The sequence below is a fragment of the Phoca vitulina genome, unplaced genomic scaffold, assembly GCF_004348235.1.
Source record: "Phoca vitulina isolate PV1807 unplaced genomic scaffold, GSC_HSeal_1.0 scaffold12, whole genome shotgun sequence".
NCBI lineage: Eukaryota > Metazoa > Chordata > Mammalia > Carnivora > Phocidae > Phoca > Phoca vitulina.
Window position 1 is genome coordinate 38,972,711 of NW_022589715.1, and position 23,796 is coordinate 38,996,506.

At 32.7% G+C, this 23,796-nt stretch overlaps 1 protein-coding gene across 4 annotated transcripts in view; it reads left to right on the forward strand.

Annotated features, from left to right (window-relative positions):
• Positions 1-23,796, forward strand: part of CCDC88A (coiled-coil domain containing 88A) — a 122,892-nt gene that overhangs the window by 75,439 nt on the left and 23,657 nt on the right. For all 4 annotated transcript variants that reach the window (XM_032410959.1, XM_032410960.1, XM_032410961.1 and 1 more), the window contains exons 14-22: positions 2,711-2,848; positions 4,040-5,110; positions 6,525-6,652; positions 9,402-9,543; positions 12,850-13,014; positions 17,501-17,662; positions 18,931-19,208; positions 19,423-19,566; positions 22,016-22,202. In XM_032410959.1, the coding sequence (XP_032266850.1) occupies positions 2,711-2,848; positions 4,040-5,110; positions 6,525-6,652; positions 9,402-9,543; positions 12,850-13,014; positions 17,501-17,662; positions 18,931-19,208; positions 19,423-19,566; positions 22,016-22,202 (2,415 nt within the window). The remainder of the gene's footprint in view (positions 1-2,710; positions 2,849-4,039; positions 5,111-6,524; positions 6,653-9,401; positions 9,544-12,849; positions 13,015-17,500; positions 17,663-18,930; positions 19,209-19,422; positions 19,567-22,015; positions 22,203-23,796) is intronic.

The following is a 23,796-nucleotide window of genomic DNA, read 5'->3' on the forward strand; positions in this document are numbered from 1 at the left end:
ATAGAATTTGGTTAGCATTTCAGTTTCTCCAAATCAATTGGGATTTTTTTTTTGCATTTTGTTCAAATCTGAATTAGAATAAGACCAATACATTCAATCAACTGATGTCTGTTGTCTTTTTTAATCTAAGGTTTACTCTTCATACCTAGTAGTTTTTCTGTTAAAGAAACCAGGTGGTTTAATCTAGTTTTCCTACAGTCTAGATTTTGCTCACTGCATCCTTTTTGTGTCACTTCGCAAGTTCTTTTGTTCCCAATAGGTCTTATTTTATCTGTAGGCTTAATCAGGTTCAAATCGAGGTTTTAGTAAAAATATTCATAAGGAGTCTTTTTCAGTCAGGAGGTACATGTCTAGTTGTTTGTCTTTTTGTCATGTTAGTTGTCATGGAAAAGGTTTGCTTTGATCCCTTAATTCAACAGAGGTTGCAAAATCCTGATAAGGAACTCTTATGGGAAAAGCAGGGTGAATGTTTGATTCTTTCCCTTTATCTACCAGTTTCCTGGTAAAGAATTGGTTCTCTCATATCCTCCTGAGATAATTAATGAGTTTTTTGTTTTAGTGTCTTTATGAATTCATGGATTTAAAAATATTTGAAGTGTTTCAATCTACTGCATTTGTTTTTCTTATATCCTACCTCTTTCTGAATTCCTGTGACACACCTTAGCACCCATTGTGAACCTCTGTGCTTTTGCCATAATAGGCTTCTCTTAAACATTTCCTGCCCCAAATCTGGAGATAGCCATTTCTCCAGAAAGCCCTTGTTCCTTTTAGTGGGAAATGGTATTTAAGGACCACAATTTAGGCACTATGAAACCTGAATTTTGACTAGGTTTTGGTTCAACAGAAATATTCCAGTTGTGCAACAGACCAAGTAATTTATTTTTGAGTATCTTTCTGCATACACACATACACATATTGTAGATAAATAGAATTGTATCATGACAACATACATGATATTTTTATCATCTAGAGAATTTATCACATCTGCTCCCCAATATGTGCTTTCACTTTTGTTTCTGGGTCTTGGTCACAGTGAACAATACTGTAATAAATATTCTTATACATATGTCCTTATGTATTTTTATTTCTATATCTAGTCAGCCATGTCTAGTTTTTTCTTTAGATTCTGGGTATCTAGACTCATTTATGAAAATCTCCCTAACCTTTAGACCATTGGTTTTTGAACTATAGTATGCATCATGGTCACCTTCAGGACTTGTTAAAACACAGATTGCTGAGTCCCATGCCCAGCGTTTCTGATTTGGTAGTCTTGCCTAGGGTAGGGGTGAAGAATTCTCATTTCTAAGAAATTCCTAAGTGATGGTCTTCCTGGTTTTTTGGAACCACGCCTTGAGAACCACTGCCTTAGATAATGCAAATAGACTCCTTGATTATCTTGCCAGATTTTTACTCTTTTAAAACATTTTTGCATCATCTTTAATCCATTAACCAAATAATCTTAATAAGCATTTGATAACCAATATAGTATAAAAGTAGGAGTGGTTATTTAGAACTTGGAACAGTTTTATCTTCGTTATCATTATAATTGGGTCTGGAAATTATAATTTGATTTTAAAGTTAGCTTTGAATTCTAATAAATTTTTAGTGATTCTAGCAATTATTTATAAATTCATTGTATGAAAGATGTCTTTTGTAAACTGAATGTTTCACTTGAATTCCATTGCTATAAAACAACAAATGAGTTTAATTAAATAACTGTTACCCATATATTTCAATCTTTAATGGGAGAACTGGATTCATAATTAATAACTAAAACCTTCCGGAATATATATATGTTGAATTGAGTGACTGCATAAGATTTGTGACTTGATGCTTTTGAGATATTACTGGAAGATGGTCTTCCATATATGGTTATCTTCCATTGATAATAAAATAGGAAAATTCAACTTGCTTTATGTAAGACTATTCAAATTCTTAGACTTCTTCATTATTGACATAAGGATTTAATTAATATTTAAACTTGAAGTGGAATATTTTATATAGCTAAATCTTTATTTTCTTTTATTGCCTGGTTTGAATATGTTGTATGCTAATGGGAAGGTCAATTTGGCATAATTTAAACTGGAATTTGCTATTTTATCCTTATTAATCACATACTTGATCATGTCTTTAAAATGTGTAACTGACAACAAATTTAAACCTAGAGTATAAACATTTGCTGGAGTTTTGTTCAGCCCTTTTTTCTCTAGTATTATTCTCCTTTTTTCTCCCTCGCTCCTTTTTATTTTAAACTTAATCTCTGTTTCCTCATTAAACTTAAATCACTCTTTCTCACCTTTCATTCATGCTTTTATATTCTCTTCTTCCTTCTTCACTGAAATTACTTGACTGTAATTAAAATTTTACTTTATAAATCTCAAGCCAGAAGAGTCTTTCAATAAGATTTGTACAGTCTTCATAAAGCACATAATTATCATATATTCATTTGGATTTATCTTTGTGTTTAGAAGTACAAATGTACCTTTCAAAGATGCACAGGTTAAGAAGACAGTCATGTCTGCATTTTTTATACAGCTGCTAAAAGTAGCATGGACTGTTACTTGAATTTCTCTACTCAGTTCTTAAATTTCACCATTTGAGTGTTAAAACTGTATTTAATTTTTTATTTGAAAATTATCTTTTGTTTTGACATGTTTCCACTGTTGTAAAATATTGAATGATACATTGTTTTTTTATTTAATTTCTCTAGGTTGAAATTCTTGAAAATGAAATTATTCAAGAAAAGCAAAGTCTTCAGAACTGTCAGAATTTAAGCAAGGATCTAATGAAGGAGAAAGCTCAGCTTGAAAAAACAATTGAAACACTTAGAGAAAATTCAGAGAGACAGGTTCATAAATTTCCTATTAAGCAATATACTTTGAAATGCATTAACAGAAGTTATTTTAAAGTTTAGGCAAACAAAAATGTTCATATAACATGAAAGGGAAATATTTTAGAATTGCTTAAATTTTAGAGTAACTATGGTTTTACTTCATTTTCTGTCCTGTGTATTTTAGGAAAGTTGAAGGGAAAGCTTAGAATTTTTTAAATGGCAAGTATGCTTGATAATTATCTGGTATAAAATTTTGCAGTTACCTGTGCTTTCAAGTGTCTGTGGAATAGGACTGAAGATTATAAAGTTCCTGAGTGGAGTTGGGGGAAAGCAGCTGTACTCCAACCCTGCTTAAGAAGAAGATGCGGTTGCTGCCTCTAGGATGCATTCTCATGTGCTTTCCAGTGTTTATTGGTCTTTGTCATTTTATGTTCTAGGAAACTGAGAACTGGAGATATTGATTGACTTACTATTTTAAAGTTCTGTTACTTTTTTAGAAGTAAAATGATTTTTTTTTTTTATATTATCCAGGTATAGTCCTCAGGCTACCTGTAAAAATAGAGGTTTCTATAGAGCTACAGAATAAAAATTCTAGAGCTAAGCATGAATCCGTATTTTTACAAGGTTCTCAGGGGATTATTTAACACTGACTTTTGAGAACCACAGAATTAGGTCATGATATAAATTGGATGGATTAGTTTTCAAGTGTACCAGAGGATTTTGTTATTTTGATGTTTCCAAATTAGAATTCTTAGGGAAATGAGTACACACCCACATATACACATATAAATATAGCAGTATTTATTAAGAGCCCACTGTGTATATGCATTGCAAAATTTATTTAAAGAAAATAAAAGCTATATTCATAAAGAGATATGTGTGTATATTTCACCTGTGTTCTTATTTGAATTTGAAACCTGTAACTGTGAATAATCTGAAGATCACTTTGATTAATATTAGATACATCTCTCCTAACCATTTCTTTACATTATGAACTCCCTAAAGAAAGAACTTTAATGACCTGGCAGTGCATGTACACAGGGGTCTCTCAGTAAATATTTGTCAGAATTAAGAGTAAGATAGAAATTAGCACCCTTTTATGTTCTGATTTCCTTGTTATTTTTTAGAAAGGAAAAACTGTAACTTAAAATATTTAGTTTATGCTCAATTAAGTTTTTAATTCTCTCTTTTTTCTTTGTTAATTAGATTAAAATATTGGAACAGGAAAATGAACATCTGAATCAAACTGTGTCTTCCTTAAGGCAGCGCTCCCAGATAAGTGCTGAAGCAAGGGTGAAAGATATTGAAAAAGAAAATAAAATTCTCCATGAGTCGATCAAAGAAACAAGTAGCAAGCTAAGCAAGATTGAGTTTGAAAAAAGACAAATTAGAAAAGAATTGGAACATTATAAAGAAAAAGGAGAACGAGCAGAAGAACTTGAAAATGAGTTGCATCATCTTGAGAAAGAAAATGAATTGTTACAGAAAAAGATAACCAATTTAAAAATTACTTGTGAAAAAATTGAGGCCTTAGAACAAGAAAATTCAGAGCTGGAAAGAGAAAATAGGAAATTAAAAAAAACATTGGATAGCTTTAAAAACCTTACTTTTCAGTTAGAATCCCTAGAAAAAGAGAATTCCCAACTAGATGAGGAAAACTTAGAACTGCGAAGGAATGTGGAATCTTTGAAGTGTGCAAGCATGAAAATGGCTCAGCTACAACTAGAAAATAAAGAACTGGAAAGTGAAAAAGAGCAACTTAAGAAGGGTTTGGAACTCATGAAAGCATCTTTCAAGAAGACAGAACGCTTAGAAGTTAGCTACCAGGGTTTAGATACAGAAAATCAAAGGCTACAGAAAGCTCTAGAAAACAGCAATAAAAAGATTCAACAATTAGAGAGTGAACTACAAGACTTAGAGGTAGAAAATCAAACATTGCAGAAAAACCTAGAAGAGTTAAAAATATCTAGCAAAAGACTAGAACAGCTAGAAAAAGAAAATAAATCATTAGAGCAAGAAACTTCTCAACTGGAAAAGGATAAGAAACAACTGGAGAAGGAAAATAAAAGACTCCGACAACAAGCAGAAATAAAAGATACCACATTAGAAGAAAATAATGTGAAAATTGGAAATTTAGAAAAAGAAAACAAAACTCTTTTCAAAGAGATCAGTATTTATAAAGAATCCTGCATTCGTCTGAAAGAATTAGAGAAAGAAAATAAGGAGCTTGTGAAAAGAGCAACTATTGATATAAAAACTTTGGTTACATTACGAGAGGTAAATATAGTTACCTAAATTTAAGGCAAATTCTTTTTATATTTTTAATTCAGGGCTTTGTTAAGTTTTATTGGAACCCATCGGAAATTTGCATCATCTGTTTATGGTTCAAAGTAGAAATTTGGAATTAGAACTAGAAACAGTTTCTAAGTTTCCTACTTTTGTTACACCAAGAAGTACATGTAAATTTTATTTTTTAAGATATTGTAGTATAGTAATAAGATTTCCATGCGGTATCTCACTTATTACATTGTAATTTTATATTTTGTTTCAAAATAATATTAAAATATTTGATCAAGACTGTTACTAAATGCTAATGTATAATAGGAAGCATGACAGCTACTATTTACTGAATGCTAACTATGTGCCAAGTACTGGGCTAAGGGCTTCATAAGTTGTATTTATGTATATTTCTATAATTTTTACAACTAATCCTCTATAGATACTATTTCCATTTAGATAAGAAAGCATTAGAGACATTAAGTAACTTACTCAGGATCACACAGCTAATAAATGGCAAAATTGGATTACTGGAATCAAGTCCAGATCTTTCAGACTCCAAAACCCAATGAATTTTGACCTCTAAGCCTGAGAATGCAAATCAGGTTGAACTTAAGAGTCAACACTGAACAATGTTTAGTTGCTTGGATTTGTGTGTTGAGAAGAGTTGTGAAACTTTCAGGAGTTGATTGGCAGTAGGTCCTGTGAAACATGGTATAGATTAGAAGACAGCATGCTTGGCTGTTTTTTGCTATCCCTATGCTATACTATATATGGTAACCCTTTAAGTTGGGTTAAAAAGTTTGTTAGCATTCTGGCAGAAAGTCATATCGGGAAGTCTGTATTTCTGCTAAAGAGACATTGAGACGGACCCATTATTAACTTTTTGGTTTTTTTCTCTGTTATACAGTCCTACAGTCATGAATGACAGGTTCCTTGTGTCTGAACTTCTAAGAATGTGCCCTGTTTCTTCATATCAGTATCTTAGGGCTCTTCCACTGGCAGAGGGGTGCTTGTGGTGTAAGAAGGGTGTTGCATCCAGCATATTTTCATAGGAAGAAATATGCACTAAAGTCCTAGCTCATTATTAAAAAGTTAATGGATATGTATCTTTTTTTCTCACAGTTTTTAAACCTAAAGTGTTCACAAGTAAAGAGTATTTCCTTTTAGTTTTTAACACAAAAAGTTAAATATTAGCAAAAAACAAAAAAGGAAAACCATATTGTTTGAACTAGGTTATTTTGTTGCTTAACTACTTTTTATTGATGAAGGAGAAATTCAACAACAACGTTTCTTTTTTCCTGGTTTGAATTAATATGTATTCCTGGATAGTGGTAGTTATAGTCTTGGCTGAATTTGTTAGATGTTCATGGTCATGACACTTACGTGAGTTTTGCATTCCTTTTAAAATAAGGATTTGGTAAGTGAAAAATTGAAGACTCAACAAATGAATAATGATCTTGAAAAATTAACTCATGAGCTTGAGAAGATAGGGTTAAATAAAGAGCGACTCTTACATGATGAGCAAAGTACTGATGACAGGTAAGTATTAAGTCTATTTGGCAAACAGTTGAAATTATTGTTATTTTTTTGCTCATTCTTTCCTGTAGTAACTACAGAATATTTATGTATTTCACCCTGTTTCTGGTTCCTTTCTTCGCATAGAGAAAGTTCTATAAGAAAAAAAAAAGTAAAAACCCAGATAAGTACAACCTAATATTGATACAAGAGAAAATGCTAAAATATTACTATAAATAGTTACATAATAGGAAAACAGGATGCCATCCAGGTAGCAGAAGACCAGAGGCTGTAATTACCTATGAAAGTAGAATGAGACGTTAACAACAAACAAACCCTTCTCTCTTGAAATATAAAGTTAGTTTTTATTTGAATCGAGTGCTTAAATGCCTCAGTTCTTTCATTTATTTTGTGTGTTAAAAGTAGACTTAGAGATGGAGGAGAAATATGAAACAGGAAAATACGCTGAGGTAATTAAGGTATAAAAATAATGTGGAAAAATAAGGCTTGACAAACAATAAAAAATTACTTTATACGCCCTTTAATTTTGAGAATGATCAATACAAGCTTAAAAATTTTTATTCTCCCATGGTAATTACAGTCTGTCAGACAGATTTTCAAGTAGTCTACTGTTTAGCATCCAGTCAGCCATGTGATCCAGCTAGACAAGAAGTATGTATTGTTAAAAATATTGTTTTATGTAGACTAGATCTTAATTCATTGAAATTTTTGTAATATAATTTGTATCTTATTGTCTACTCGTTATTAATGTTCTAGTATTTATATTCTATATTAAATAAATGTATATAGGAAAAATTAATGCTGATTATATGGGTTTTGTTTATGTAATTTTGAAAATATTCAGTTAATATATTGAATAGATTAATAATTCTGTAATAACAAATAGAAATAATTTGAGGCATTCATTCTAGCAATGAATTCAAGCAACCATAATTGGATTAATCAAAGAGCTATTTCATGAGAAATTTCATTTTTATTTGAGTTAAATAGATAGTTAAGGGCCAATTGAGTTGACTACCTCTTAATATAGATACTAAATATGCATCACTTCTTTATTCACACAGATTTATTACCCGTCATGTGTAAGACATTTAGTAGAGGGGAGAAAAAACAGTACACCATGTAGCTACCCTAACTAACCCTCTTAGAACCCAGCTGTAGATGAGTACTTCATATTATTTGGCACCTCTTCCCAAACCTTAATTCAAACAGCTTGTCAGTGTTAATTGAGCTCTTATCATCTGCTGATCATCAAGCATCAAAGAAATGATAATGCTTCAGCTGAACGTTAAAGAATGACTGAAATTTGCAAGGTAGAAATGATGGAGAAGGGCATTTCATGGAAATAAAGCACAGAGATATGCTGAGTAATTCTTAGAGTGACATGAAAGATGGACTAGAAAAAGGACAAGGACGCCTGGGTGGCTCAGTCGGTTAAGCATCCAACTCTTGATTTTGGCTGTTGTCATGATCTCAGAGCCCTGCATCCGGCTTCAAGCTCAGTGGGGAGTCTGCTTGAGATTCTTTCTCTCCCTCTGTCCTTCTCTGCCCCCTCTCTCAAATAAATAAATCTTAAAACAAACAAACAAACAAACAAACAAAAAAGGGGCAAATTGGAGGCACAGAGACCGGTTAGGAAGCTGTTGAAATAATCTAGGCAAGATGTGATGCATTCATTAATCTATACATTTATGTATATAATGAAAGCTGAGGGTATATATTGAACTAAGTTTTTTAAGAACTGGAATTGAGACCATCCATGATCAAATTCGGTAGATCAGTAAAAGAAGTGTCTTAAGCCACTACACCGGCTTCTTTCTCAACCATTAAGTTAGCCTTATTGTCACAAGGAAAATAAAAGCTCACAGACATAAATTCCTTTAACATTCCATCCCCTCCATCTTGGAATTTATATGTATATCTGCATCTGTCTTTACCTCTAATCTCAGATTATGTCCCTAATTATTAGTATAACCTTTTCATCTTTCTCATTGATGTCATTCCCTCTGACCCTTTTAAGATAAAATTAAGATATTTGTGTCATCAAGGAATAGATAGTCTAAGTTGTGGGTTTGCGTGTATAAATAGGTAAAATGCAACAAAGTAAATTCAGTGGTAGAGTTACAAATAGAGTGCTAAGCAGTCACTCTTGTCTTTTTCTTTTAACAGCTCTTTTCCTATGACTTCTCTAAATATAGTTTCCTAGGGTTATGTTCTTAGGCCTCTTAATCATTTATTCTGAATGCTATGCATTGCCATCCATCATTTTACCTGATAGCCACATTATTCTCCGCTTAGTGGACATCTCTGTCTAGACAGTCTAGAAGCAACTCGGGCATCACACATTCAACATATTCAAAGTTAGATTCATTAAATGCTTTAAAAATGTCTCTTTACTCAAGCCAATACCAAAATGAATGAGATTTGTTCTCTGTTCTTAACTTAAAAATTGGTTGAGCAGAAAACATATATACAAGTTAATTAGAGTAAAAGGCAGAATGTGATAAAATTTCTCATATATGTACTTTACTTTTTTATTTGGTTTAGTTATCAAGGTTCTCGGGTGTAAGAATTCATCATAATCCATAGTCTGTGATTGACTCTCAAACTGTATTCATGCACTGTCCTTTCTGTAAAAAATATTTAATTACAAATAATATATTTATGAACCCACCTTTCAAAAAGATAACTAAAATATTGACATTCACATCTACCTCCAATGATGAACTATGTTATTTTTGTACTTGGATAGTAGGTACAAACTTTTGGAATCAAAATTAGAATCTACTCTAAAGAAGTCCCTTGAAATAAAAGAAGAAAAAATTGCTGCTTTAGAAGCTCGATTAGAAGAATCCACAAATTATAACCAGCAGTTGCGCCAAGAACTTAAAACAGTAAGTGATTTCCCTGGAAAGAATTTTAATTGTCAGATATTTGGGCAGAAAAGTCTAAAGTAAGAAAACAAAAAAGCAACATCATTGATATTCTGTCTATTTCTTCCTTTTTCTTAAATTTGAGAGTAACAGATCTTGGTCATTTTATGACAAACTATATTTTGTTTATACACTGTAATTTGTTCAGTTCTATTTCATGTGCATATGTCCCCCATGCAGTTAGAGACCTATCAGTTTTGTGGGAATAGGATGGGGAAGAGGCAGTCTTTATTTAGAAAAGCTCTCAATGTGATATTGACACTTCACTTTGACACACTTCGATTGAAAATCCAGGTAAAAGTTTGATAGGCAAAGATATGGGTATGAGGATACCAAGTAGAGGGAAATAGTATGTGTGGTATAAGAAAGCATCTGATCTCATTAATTTGAAGTTTTCTCCTAGATCCATTATCTTGTGATATTTGGAATTATTCTGTGAAATAAGCAAGGCAGGAGCACCTGTCTGTTTTCCCTTACCTAAATAAATTTAAATCAAAGGGGCTTGTCCATTCCCTAGGATTAGTATATAGTAGATAGGTAGAATCGTGTTCTGGTTTTTTTCCCCCCTTTTATCATCTCTGTAGTACCACCAGGAGTGGTTTTACAATCAACTAAACATTTAGATTGAGAAGATTACTTTGGGCCTCATTTAGAACCGTTTGATTTAGAACACTGTTGGAAATACAGTATATAGCAGGGCACTGTCATGGGTCCCTCTTATAGTTGCCTGAAAGTCATATTCCCACCAGATGACAATTCAGGTGCAAGATGATGAGATTCACATTGAGCGTGCGGGAGCTGCCCTGTCTTTGAGACTCCATGCTCCATAGTAGTCATCATCTCTTACAAAACTCTGAAGGCATAGATAGAAGATCTCCACAATGGATATACTAGTTTTAAGAGTTGCTGCACTCAGAGAAGTTTAAAGATATGGCTTCCTATTAGGTATTTATAATTCTTGCAGTCTAAATATAATTTACCAGTTGGGTCATTTTTCTCATATGCAATCTTGCCTGGTAACACAGAACATTCCAATTTTTTCAGGTTTCTAAGGACACAGTTACCAAAGATGAATTTCTCATACAGAAAAGGAAAAAGGTTTTGTTCCCCATTTGCCCACACTATCATTTTTGGTATTTGTACCATGAAACATATATTGTTACAGAAGAAATTCTAGAATTTTGCTTAGTTAACATGAAGGATTATCCAAAAAATAAAGTAAAATTTGGTGCCAGATTTAATTAATCTGCAGTATCTAGGTTGCAAAGAAAGTCAACTTCATGAAGCTGCTCAGCCAGTTTGGGTATGGGTTGGTATATATCCATTTCAAGTCTGCAGAGATTTAAAATTTCATCATTGTTTTCCACTTCCAGCCATTTTGGCACAGCTATTAGACTAGCTACCTGCCATAAACAGGAAATTAGGCTGCCATAAAACCGAATTAGACTGTGCTAACTTCTAATACTATATGTGAAGACGTATATCACTTGAAGACTATGAAAGTTAAATATGAGTTGAAGGCCTGAAGTAATTGCTAAAATAGCATGACAAAAAGGTATAGCTAATATGGCAGGAAAGGAGATAAAATAGAATTACAAAAAATCTAAAAAACAAAAAAAAAGAAAAATGAGGAACAAAAGTACAGATTGGACAGATAGCAAAATGGCAGTTTTAAAACAAACCAGATCAATAATCACATTAAATATAAAATTTCTAAACATCTCATTTGAAAGGCAGAGATTAATAAATTAGATTAAAAGGCAAGACCCACCTATATGCTGCCTCTAAGAAACCTCGATGGAAAATATGTCATTTTTTATGTGAACATAAATTAGAGATTCTGCAGATACATAAGGTAAAGGGACCATTTTTGAAATTTAGTTGTAAGAACAATGGGCTAAAAATAAGAAGCTTTGAGTTTTATTCTCAACTCCCCTTCTTAATAATGGCATATGTCTATAGTCTTTATAAGCCTAGAGAAAAGACCCTGTGGGAAATTAATGTAAAATAGGAGACTGGAAATGATGTCACTCATCTGTTATTAGGGTATTAAAATTTAAAAAACCTGGAAAATTAGGATCCCAGAACACCTATTAGATCACTCAGCCAAGCTTTAAATTATATTCTGTTTTGGGCATCTTTTTTCTTTAGTCTCACATCATTTTCTAACTCAGTAGTAGCAAAGCTTATTGTTGAGTCATAAGCTTTCTTAAGGTTTGCTTTAGATATTGAATTATTTTAGACATTTATATTTTTGCCTTAATGTAAAGTTTGGGTTTTAATTTAGAAATTTGTGATAAATGTCTCCTAATATAAACTAATGATTCAAGAGAAGTATAATAATAATCAGCTTAAATTGAAGAGAGCTATTAAGTTAATCAGTAATTTTGGGGATGTAGGATGACCAAGTTCTTAGTTTTGAGTTGACTCTCTTAAAGTAGGATGTGGTTGTAATCACACCAGAAAGCCCTGGGTAAGATAAATCCTTGGATTGCCCACTTTTTATAAAATAAATTACAGTAATAATATATGGGTTAGGATCTGAATAAAGAAGTCACCAATTTATCTATTAATATAGCTCATTCTGGGCAACATATCCTTCTTAAAAGGGTAGACATATATAGATATTCCTCAACTTTAGGTATCTTTTTAGAAGGAATTATTACGTATGTCAAGTCTTCATTTGTCCTTTACATGGGGATCTCTGAAATTTCTTTTTTTAAAGATTTTTATTTATTTTTTGACAGAGAGAGAGGGAACACAAGCAGGGAGAGTGGGAGAGGGAGAAGCAGGCTTCCCTGCCGAGCAAGGAACCCGATGTGGGGCTCGATCCCAAGACCCTGGGATCATGACCTGAGCCGAAGGCAGACGCTAAACGGCTGAGCCACCCAGGCGCCCCGGGATCTCTGAAATTTCTAAATCCAGCTATAGATGGGTCAAAAAATAATTATTAATATTTAGTAACATGTCTATGTCCAGTTAATCTCTTCCTTAGATTATAAACAACAGGATCTGAAATTATAGAATATATTACTAGATAATGGCACATAAGCAGGAGTATATTTTATATTTTCTAGGACAAAAGGTTTTGTAGTTTACAAAGCATAAATTGTGATCATGATAGTAATGATAATTATACATATTATTTATCACATTTTTAAATAGTGTCTTTCACATTCACCAGACCATTGCAGAGTCTGATTGTGAGAAGTGATAACTTTGGTGATTCTTTTTCTCTCCATTAACATATTTTAAATAAAATTTTAGGTGAAAAAGAATTATGAAGCTCTCAAACAGAGACAAGATGAAGAAAGGATGGTACAGAGCTCTCCTCCAACTTCTGGTGAAGATAATAAATGGGAGCGAGAAAGTCAAGAAACAACTAGAGAGCTTCTGAAAGTTAAAGACAGATTAATTGAAGTAGAAAGAAATGTAAGTATTTTTAAATTTTTAGTAGGAAAAAGTTTTTTTTTAAAAGTAAAGTATCATTGTATATATAACTTAGAAAGTTTATCTAATCTGGTTTTATACTTTCTTGAGTGATTTATTTTATAGTAAAAGAGTGAAGAACTAATAATTTAATTTACTTTTCTCCATCACCCTCATATAAGTCCATCAGCCAACTTTGTCAACTCTGTTGTGAAAATGTAACCCACGCCCTTCTTCTGTCCCATCGTTGCTGCTACCATTTAAGGTACCATTATCTCTCATCTGGATTATTAGAATAGCCTCTGACTGGCTGGCTTTCCCCCTTCTACTCCTGGCCCAGTCTAACCCATTCTTAACTACAGTAGCCAGAGTTATTTTTTAAAACATAATCCTAGTCATGTAATTTTTCTACTTAAAATATTCAATGGCTTCCCCTTCCAGTTAGAATAAAATCCAAATTTTTCAGTGTCCTATAAGATCATTCCTGACTTTGCCCTGCCTATATTGTTGGCCTTATACCATACCACTCTTCCATCCCTTCTGTTTATAATCTCGAGATATTATTACTATCTGTCGTTACCTGGGAAACACAAAACAGTGCCTGGCATATATAAGTAAATCAGTTGTAGTCATATTGGCCTTTTCTGTTTGTTCCTGTTTCCAGAGATTTATGTTGGGATCCTCTACCTGGAACACATGGCTGGCATTCAGGCTTCGTATCACATATCTCCTGCAAGAGGTCTTTCCTGACCCCTTCCCCCAGTAAAGTAGCAATTCTCAACCTAAACCATTCGCTATTATGGCACTGCCTTAGTTTCTTCCTAGCACTTCTCACTAGTGAAATTATATTACTTATTTGTTGGTTGTCTACTGGAAAAAAGGCTCCTTGACAGCAGGAGCTTATCTTTTTTTTTTTTTAACCACTGTGCCTTCAGTATATAGAAATAAGCCTGGTAGATAGCAGATACAGTAAATATTCGCTGAATAAGTTAGAGAAATATTTGTCAAAAAAAGGTAATCAGACTAATTCACCAAACATTTATCCTTTAAAAATGAATTAGCTTAAGGAATTTATATACTAACAAGTAAAATAGTTGTGGTCATTGTTATTATGTTTTAATGTAACATGAATTGAGAACTTTAAGCCATAATGCCAAAAATTAATCTCCTATACTGTTGGTTCCTACTTTCTCATCCAGAAGTAATCACTGTAAACAGTCTTCCCAGAAAAATGTTTGTGACTTATCCGTGTATGGTAGTATATTTCTTTTGCGGCGCCTGGGTGGCTCAGTTGGTTAAGCGTCTGACTCCTGATCTCAGCTCAGGTGTTGATTTCAGGGTTATGAGTTCAGACTCCGTGTTAGGCTCTAGTCTGGGCTTGGAGCCTACTTATTAAAAAAAAAAAAAAAGGAAGAAGTAGTATATTTCTTTTTTTTCCTTCCAAGATTTAAATTTCAGATAGTTAACATATAGTGAAATATTAGTTTCAGGTGTAAGATTTAGTGATTCATCACTTACATACAACACCCAGTGCTCATCACAAGTGCCCTCCTTAATACCCATCACACATACCACCCATCTCTCCATCCACCTCCCCTCCAGTAACCCTCAGTTTGTTCTGTATAATTAAGAGTACCTTTCTGGTTTGCCTCTTTTTTTTACCCCCTGTGTCCATCTGTTAATGTTTCTTGAATTCCACATATGAGTAAAATCATATGGTATTTGTCTTTCTCTGACTGACTTATTTCACTTAGCATAATACTGTCTTGCTCCATCCTCGTTGTTGCAAATGGCAAGATTTCATTCTTTTTATGGCTGAATAATATTCCATTGTATACATATATAGCACAACTTCCTTATTCATCATTTGATGGACATTTGGGCTCTTTCCATAATTTGGCTATTGTGGATAATGCTGCTATAAACATTAGGGTGCATGTATCCCTTCGAATCAGTATTTTTGTATCCTTTGAGTAAATACCTAGTAATACAATTGCTGGATTATAGGGTAGTTCTATAACTTTTTGAGGAACCTCCATACTATTTTCCAGAGTGGCTGCACCAGTTTGCATTCCCATCAACAGTGTAAGAGGGTTCCCCTTTCTCCGCATCCTTGCCAACATCTGTTGTTTCCTGAGTTGTTAATTTTAGCTATTCTGACAGGTGTGAGATAGTATCTCATTGTAGTTTTGATTTGTATTTCCCTGATGATGAGTGATGTTGAGCATCTTTTTATGTGTCTGTTAGACATTTGTATGTCTAGGAGCATATTTCTTTTACAAATTTACATCTGTGGAATCATGCTATATAATATTCTTATTTGCATGTTTCAATTATGTTATCTTAGAGATCTCTCTATTTCAGGCAGTTATAGATCATATCATTTTTTTTAATAACCACATATTATTCCATAGTGTGGATATTACCATAATTTATTTAAATAAATCCCAATCGATGAACATTTAGGTTATTATCAGATTTTGCTGCAGTGAAAATCAATGTATAATATGTTCATGGGGTAATAAATTTCTGATGGCAGAATTGATAGGCCAAAGGGTGTATATATATATGTGTGTGTGTGTGTGTGTACGTGTGTAATTTTAACTGGTATCATCATGTTAGCTTTTGAAGATCACATCAGTTTTCAGTTCCACTAATAGATTACCTATTTTTTTAGGTAAACACTTGGTGTTATCAGCCTTTTAATTTTTGTTAAAGCAATAAAGTATTTTAATTTTCATGTTTTAAATTATTAATAAGCGAGCTATTTTACATCTTATCTATTTATCAGCTGTATATGAATACCTATTTTTAATTATTCAGTGATTTACATATGTATATTTATATATATATGCGCACATAGATACAAACCTCCATCAGTTGGATTAGTAATTGTATTTCAGAAAATTTGGCTGACATGTAAAAGTTCTATAAAGTAAATCTCTTTTCCCATTGACTTCCTTTATAAATTTCTATTGGAAAAAAGTTACTTGGTTCTCATTTTTTAGCCATTTTATTTTAGATAATGGTTTGTAAAGATGGCTAGTCTTATATTAGACTGATAATTTTGGTGCATTTGCCAGTATAGTTACTGACCTCCTAACTTTTCCATTGCAGATCTTTTCCTGCTGTGAGATACCCTTTCTACTCTCTTATTCTTTATAGACTATAGGAATTTTTCTTATTCCTGTAGGGATACCCAGACTTGTCATTAGAGCTTTGTACATTTTGGTTTCTTAAGAGCTGAACTACAGTAGCACTTAATGTATGAAGTGAAAAATGGTTCACTTTTTGGTGTATCAAGATGGTATATAAAAATATCAGTGTTCCATATTATTTTTCCAGTATAAATTTTTTCATCCTTTTTATTTGAATAAATGAACACAAGAGAACTAAAATATCAAAACCCATCTTAAAGCATTTTGCTTCCTAACCTTTGATTTTGTGATAAAATATATGGGTTTAATCATTACTTGCCTTTTATACAGTGACCATGTAGTATATGTAACTTTGAAAGTCTATAAAATGAATGATTCCTTTGTCCCCTATGTAGATATGATAAAGGTGATATGTCATGATTCAGTTGTAACTTTTTCTGCGTATTGCAATTATATGCAACAAATTCTGGACTTTTTGTATATAACATTTTATTTCAGTTTTCTAGAGGTTCTTTCTTTGTTTATACTTTTTTATGCTAATTTTTTATGAAATGTTATTTAGAAGTAATCCTGAGAATATAATATCCATGACAAACATTTTAATATCTGTCAAATTAATAGTGATCTGTGATTTGCATAGTAATTCACTGTTTATAAAATTGAAATATGGTCAAATGTACTAGAAGAATTGAAAATTATATGTTTTGTTTGGATTTGCTCCAGAAGTCCTATAGATAAAATAGAGTTTTAGTGAGTATTTTATACCATGGGGAAAAAAAAAATCACTAAAGAATATATGTAACATCTGTTAGGTCAATTATGGACTAAATTTTTTAAACACATGGTTAAAATTGTTCCTGCTTCTCTTCCAAATTTGTGTTTATTAAAATATTTAGTTTTGCTGCTACCCCTGGGACCAGCACTCACCTATATATATATATATTTGCCTTTGGGCAGTTAGAAAATGTGCACTTCATTAGCTAGACACAGTCCCACATACTTTTGAACAGCACGAAAACCATATAACTAACAACCCCATTCTAGTTTCTTGTGTTAATATATTGAGAATGGAACATTTTGTTTTTTTGGAAATTATAAAGCAGACAGTATAGAGACACACTAGTAAGGTTTTAGTATTAGCTCTTGCTTTCTCTTAGATTACATCTCTTTTTACAATTTGGGATAGAGGGGAACTGTTTAAGTCTTTTAAGATTGTTGGGATTTTTTTTTTTTTTTTTGGATTTTCATGGTAATAGTTGTTACAAAATTCTAATATCTGTTAAGCGGAAATATGTTTGTTACTTTTTAAAATATGTGTTTTCTTTATTAAGAATGCTACCCTGCAAGCAGAGAAACAAGCACTGAAAACTCAACTGAAACAATTGGAGACACAGAACAGTAATTTGCAGGCTCAGATTCTTGCACTTCAGAGGCAGACAGTTTCGTTACAGGAGCAGAATACTACTCTTCAAACCCAGAATGCAAAGCTTCAGGTTGTAATGTAATATTTTGGGATATGCAACCAAATTTTTGAATTATGCTTTTAAAATAAGGGTAACTAGACATGGTAACATTGTTTCTTAGTGAGTGAATTTAATGGAAGATAAAATATATCTACTTAGTGCTATGCCAGGCTTTCAGATATCAGCATTTTTTTAATCAGAGCCTCTAAATATTAACTAATAAATTCACTCAATGATGTAAATAAAATAAAGCTAACTTTATCTTTATTTAAAATATTTATGGGAGTGCCCAGGGCTGTGGTGGAGCCAGGGCAGCTGCAGCAGCACTGGCCAGTAACGCCCAGCGTAAGAAAAAAACAAACAAAATGAAATACTTATTTATTTAAAATATAATTTTATCTTTATTTATATTTACTTTATGGCCTTTCACCTCTTTCAGCAAGTTGATTGTGATTAATCGAGCAGAAACCCTTGCTTTAGAGTATGATTGCAACATACTATTGCTTATTTCATTTTTACAGCCTTCATATCAGTTCTTAAAAAACAACACAGCATGAAAATTTTGTCTTCAGACTTTTCCTTAGATCCATCTTGCACTTAATGCTGCAGTGTCTTTTCACATAGAATGATCAGGTTGGGGAAAGTACAACGCTTTGACACCTCTTAAAGAGCCAAAGAAAAAAATTCCATCTCTGAATATGAAAGTTCTTTCTATTAACTCTTTTCCAAATGGTAAAACATATACTAATATAATGTAGATCTTGAGAAAATTTCCAGTTGAATTTTCACAAGTAATTTTTCAGTTCTGTCACCTCTTAAGTTTTAGAAAGAGATAAATTAGCATTTTAAATTCTGTACTTTTTCATGAGTGGAATACAAATTGTTTCTAATCACCTTCATTTAAAATAATTCAACCCAAAACATATATATGATATGTATCTCATAATAATATTAAATTAAATAACATAAATAATATTAAATTAATGCAAATTTAATATTGATATTAAATTAAGTAATATAAATGAATAATATTAAATTGTAGCCTTGTTCTTTCGGGACACTAAAAACCAAATTATCTCAGTATAATATGACTATATCTTCTGTGATTTATGTAGAGCTTCCTAAAGTTAATGTTATCTTTTATATTTTTTATGTTGCCATTAGAATTTTATTTTTGAATAATTTTTAACATGGGAGAATTATTCTATCTGTAATAAACACATACCACATATTTGCATCTCCTAGAAGAACAAGATAACTATTTTTCTTCTGTCTCATAACAATATACTTTCTTACAGGTTGAAAATTCTACCCTTAATTCCCAAAGTACTTCACTTATGAACCAGAATGCACAACTCCTAATCCAGCAGTCTTCATTAGAAAATGAAAATGAAGCTGTAATCAAAGAGCGAGAAGACCTGAAATCTCTCTATGATTCTTTGATCAAAGATCATGAAAAGCTGGAACTTCTTCATGAACGTCAGGCTTCAGAGTATGAGTCTCTCATCGCTAAACATGGAACTCTAAAGTCTGCCCACAAAAATCTTGAGGTGGAACATAAAGACCTTGAAGATCGGTAATTTACTATCTTCTCTTGTGTTGTTAATTTAAAACCAGTTTTCTTTAGATAATATAAATTTTCTGTTAAACAAATCTAAGATAATTTATATAGGAAATTTATGTATGATGTTTATGTGATACTTACTAGTAAGTCTTGTTTTCTTCATTTCTAAAGTATTTCTTTTTTCTAAGGGCATATTATAAAACAAATAACCTAATATTTTTTCCAGTTACAATCAGTTACTAAAACGGAAAGGACAATTGGAAGATTTGGAAAAAACACTGAAATTAGAACAGGAAAAAATGCTGCTTGAAAACAAAAACCATGAGACTATAGCTGCAGAATACAAGAAACTTTGCGGTGAAAATGATAGGTAATAAATATTTATATATTTTAGTTTTGTATTATTCATTACATCCAAAGTGTATACTGCCCCTTTGCAAAACCATCTGTAACTTAGACTTTTTAAAAAAGACCCAGAGCAATAAGTAAATTACCCAACAAAATCATGCAGCTAGTTATAAAATGGCTTGAAAACCTAGATCCCTTGTTTCCACTTATTGTTTCTCTCTTGATTTATTCAACTAAGTTTTTAAGCCATTTTATAATGAAATTTCTGTACCTTGATAGCATTTATATGCTTTATTGTGACGGAATGTAATGAAGTCTGATTCTTTATGTCTGTCTGTATTTGCTAGTCTGGTATCTCAGTTCTTATCTTTCAAAGTTTTTACAAGTGAGCAGCTTCCAATTTCCTAGCTGACTAATTTGTACTCTTATTTTTAACTGTCTTAGTTATTAATGGTCTCATATTGCCACGAGGCAGTTATTTTTTAATTTGTAACCCTAGGAAGATCAAAACTTACCAACCCGTAATCAGTCTCTTCATAAGGGTACATATCAGAAGGTTTTTAGAAACCTTTGAAAAGTGTAAGCATCCTGAACATTTGCATTACACTTACACTTAACCATAGCTGAAGAGCTGAAAGGCAGCACACAGAATTCAAATGGGGGTCCTTCATTGACTATTTGTCCTATTATGAATTTAATATAATCCATTTTTAGAATTGTATTTCTTTCCCTTAACAACAACAACAAAAAAATCCCTATGCTTCTAGAGCTATTTTCATTTCCATGCTCAGTAGTTTTTAATTTAGTAATTGTTATAACTAGAAATAGTGTATTGGGGATTTGAACTTTGAATAAGCTCTACACCAAGCTAGAATCAAGAAGGATGTATCTTTACGGTATATGTAGTAGAAGACTAAGTTGTGACAAGTTATAGAATACAAGGATAGGGGCATTTTTATTACACACATAACATTGGGGAAGGCATTTACTGTCGAAGTCCCATCTTGAACCTAACCTTTTTTCATTGTTGGGATTCACAACAAACTGGGACAGTTTGTGAGCTTGGGTAGGCCTTCTAGGAATCTAATTGTATTCATTACTGAGGAGCCTTCTGAGAAAGAACTCAGCCTACATGATAAGAAGAAATTGAGCATGATGATCTTGAACCAGGAGATTCTGCAGGCTTGGAAGGGAAGGGGTGGTTCTGAGTATTTTCTGTCTCTCAAAGCTATTCTATCCCAGCTTTTATGCACTCATGTCTATATTGTTAAGGCAAGAAACGGCTTTAAGTAAAATCTGAAAGAGCTCTTTCACCAAAAAAAAAAAAAAAAAAGTATTTATGAAGACTTGTCTCAAGAACAATAGTTTGTTTACCCATTCCTCTAAATAACCTAAGTTTTAATCTTTGATAATGCCAAACCAAGAAAGTTTCTTAGATGGACTAGTTTGTCTTGGCCTCTTTAGAATTGTGTTCACTGAATTACATTTTGGTGTTAATGTTCTCAACTTTAAGGGACAATATAAAAAACTCTCTTAAAGAGCTCATTTTAGTATTGGCCTTAGAGATGAGGTTGAGGACGTTGTATATGGTATGTCTTCATATCTTGCCCCCATGAAGCATCAATAGGTGAATCTTTGATCTCCATAGGTATTGATATATACTGTGTAGCTGTCTGTGTGTCTCAGTGAGGTCTAACCAGCTCTTATAACTCATGGCATACATTCATTCATGGATTCAACCTATTTATGGAACATTTTCTGTATGTTTCTGGTCTTGCCATTTTATTTTTTACCAAGCCTTGATTTTTTAAACATATTATTTTGTTATTTATTTTATAAATTCTTGTAAGCTGACTCCATTTTTTGGATATTGAGTTGAAGTAAATTATTAGATGTTCTGAACAAGTACCATCCTGTTCTTAATCCCATTAGATAAGGTCGTTAAACTAGAGCCAAGCACAGCAGGCCAAATCCAAGCTGCATCCTGTTTTTGTTTTTTGTTTTTGTTTTTTCAAATTTAAAAACAGATTTTATTATATAGCTCTTCTACCTGTTTTTTATTTTTACTGTTTTAAGTCTTTATTTTAATTCCAGTTAGTTAACATATAGTGTTACATTAGTGTCAGTAGTACAGTATAGTAATTTAACAGTTCATGCTGTTTTGGTTCAGCTCCCAAACTAAAAACAATTTTTGCATTGTAAAAGGTTGGGGGGTACATTGAAGGAAAAATAGCTTTATGAGCCACATGTAATGTACAACATGCTAGAAGATTCAAGGGGAGAGTAGGCTGAATTTTTTTAATCTAGTTTTATAGAATAGAAACTAATTTTTGATGAGTTTGTCACTGGCTAAAGAGTCTTTTATATTCTCTAAGTATGTCTGAGATCCACAGCATTTTCACATTGTATAAATTACAATGAAAGCTATTAAGGGAATCTAATTCTGTTTCTATCATGATTTCTAATTATAGGTTGAATCATACATATAATCAGCTTGTAAAAGAAACTGAAGTTTTACAAACTGACCATAAAAACTTGAAAAGTCTTCTAAATAATTCCAAACTGGAACAAACAAGATTGGAAGCTGAATTTTCAAAGCTAAAGGAACAATACCAACAGTTGGACATCACATCCACCAAGCTAAATAACCAGTGTGAGGTGAGCTTTGACAAGTTTCTTCTTTTAGGAATCAAGACATGCCTAAAAATAAACAATCATATTAAAATGAGAATAGCGGTATGTATTTGTTTGGGTATTTCTAAAAGAATTGCTCGGGGTAATTGAAATTCCAAGTAATTCATAAAAACTTATTTTATTGTGAATTTCAACATTGTTTACTATTAGTTTAAACTTAAGTGTCCACATACTTTGAAAATGTAAAACTGTGCCCTTGTTTAATGAAAAAATGTTTACTTACCACCTGGCATGTACTAGTAAACCAAAAAGGTAAAATCTCTCCCTTTGTAGAGCTTATATTCTGGTGGAAGGAAATAGACAATAAACACAACAAGTAAGTGAAATGTATAGTATTTCAGTGTTTTGTAACATGGCTGTATTGCACTTTACCCCAACACTTGGTGTAAAACAACCATTTATTAGGCTCCCAGATCTGTGGATCAGAATTGGACAGGGACAGTGGGGCAGGTTTGTTTCTGTTCCACTAGCAACTGGGCCCCCAGCCTGAAGACTGAAAGGCCACATGCATGTTTGGTGGTTGTGCTGGCTACCAGCTGGAGGCATCGGTTTTCTCTCCACATGATGTCTCCCCCAGGGCTGGTTTGGGCTTTCTCACAACATGGTGATAACCAGACAGAAGCCATCTCTACTTTAAGGATCAAACCTCAGAAGTCATGCAACATCATTTCCCCTGCATTCTATTCGAGTCAGTCAAAGTCACATTCAGGCTCAGGGGAAAGAGAAAATAGATTCAGTCTTTTGGTGGAGAATGGCAAAAGAGCATGTGGACTGGAAATAGTACTCTGTTTTGAAAATTGGTCTGCAACATATGGTATATTACAAGGTAGATAAGTTATGTGCAAGTAAAAGTGAAGTAGGGCAGAGGGGGATAAGGAGGACTTCCATGATGGTTAAAGGAATATAGATTGAAATTTTAATAGGCATCCTTGAACAAAGATAACTTTATTCTGAGTAAAACAGGGGAGCCATTTCAGTGTTTTGAACACAAATGATGTTGGCCTTATGTATACAGTTGGGTTAACATAATTCCATGCCGCTCTTTGTGATGGTTTGATAAAACAATGAGTTTTAAAGTATAAAAGGATGCCGAAAGCCCTAGAAAATCCTTAAATTTCATTGGTTGGCCCCAAAATCATTGAAGTTTGAATACGGCTTAACACCTGAATTTCATGGCACTTTTAAGAAACAAGCACTTAAGCTAACCTTTAAAGGGAAATAGGAATAGATTATCAGAAAAGTAATACTTAAAAGCATTTTGTCTGAAATGATAAACCAATAGAAAGAAAAAGTAGTTTAAAATCATATACATTTTAATTACCCATCAAGGCTCAGAAAGTATAGAACATTCATTATGGGGGCGCCTGGGTGGCTCAGTTGGTTAAGCGACTGCCTTCGGCTCAGGTCATGATCCTCGAGTCCTAGGATCGAGTCCCGCATCGGGCTCCCTGCTCAGCAGGGAGTCTGCTTCTCCCTCTGACCCTCCCCCCTCTCATGTGCTCTCTCTCTCCTCTCATCCTCTCTCAAATAAATAAATAAAATCTTTAAAAAAAAAAAG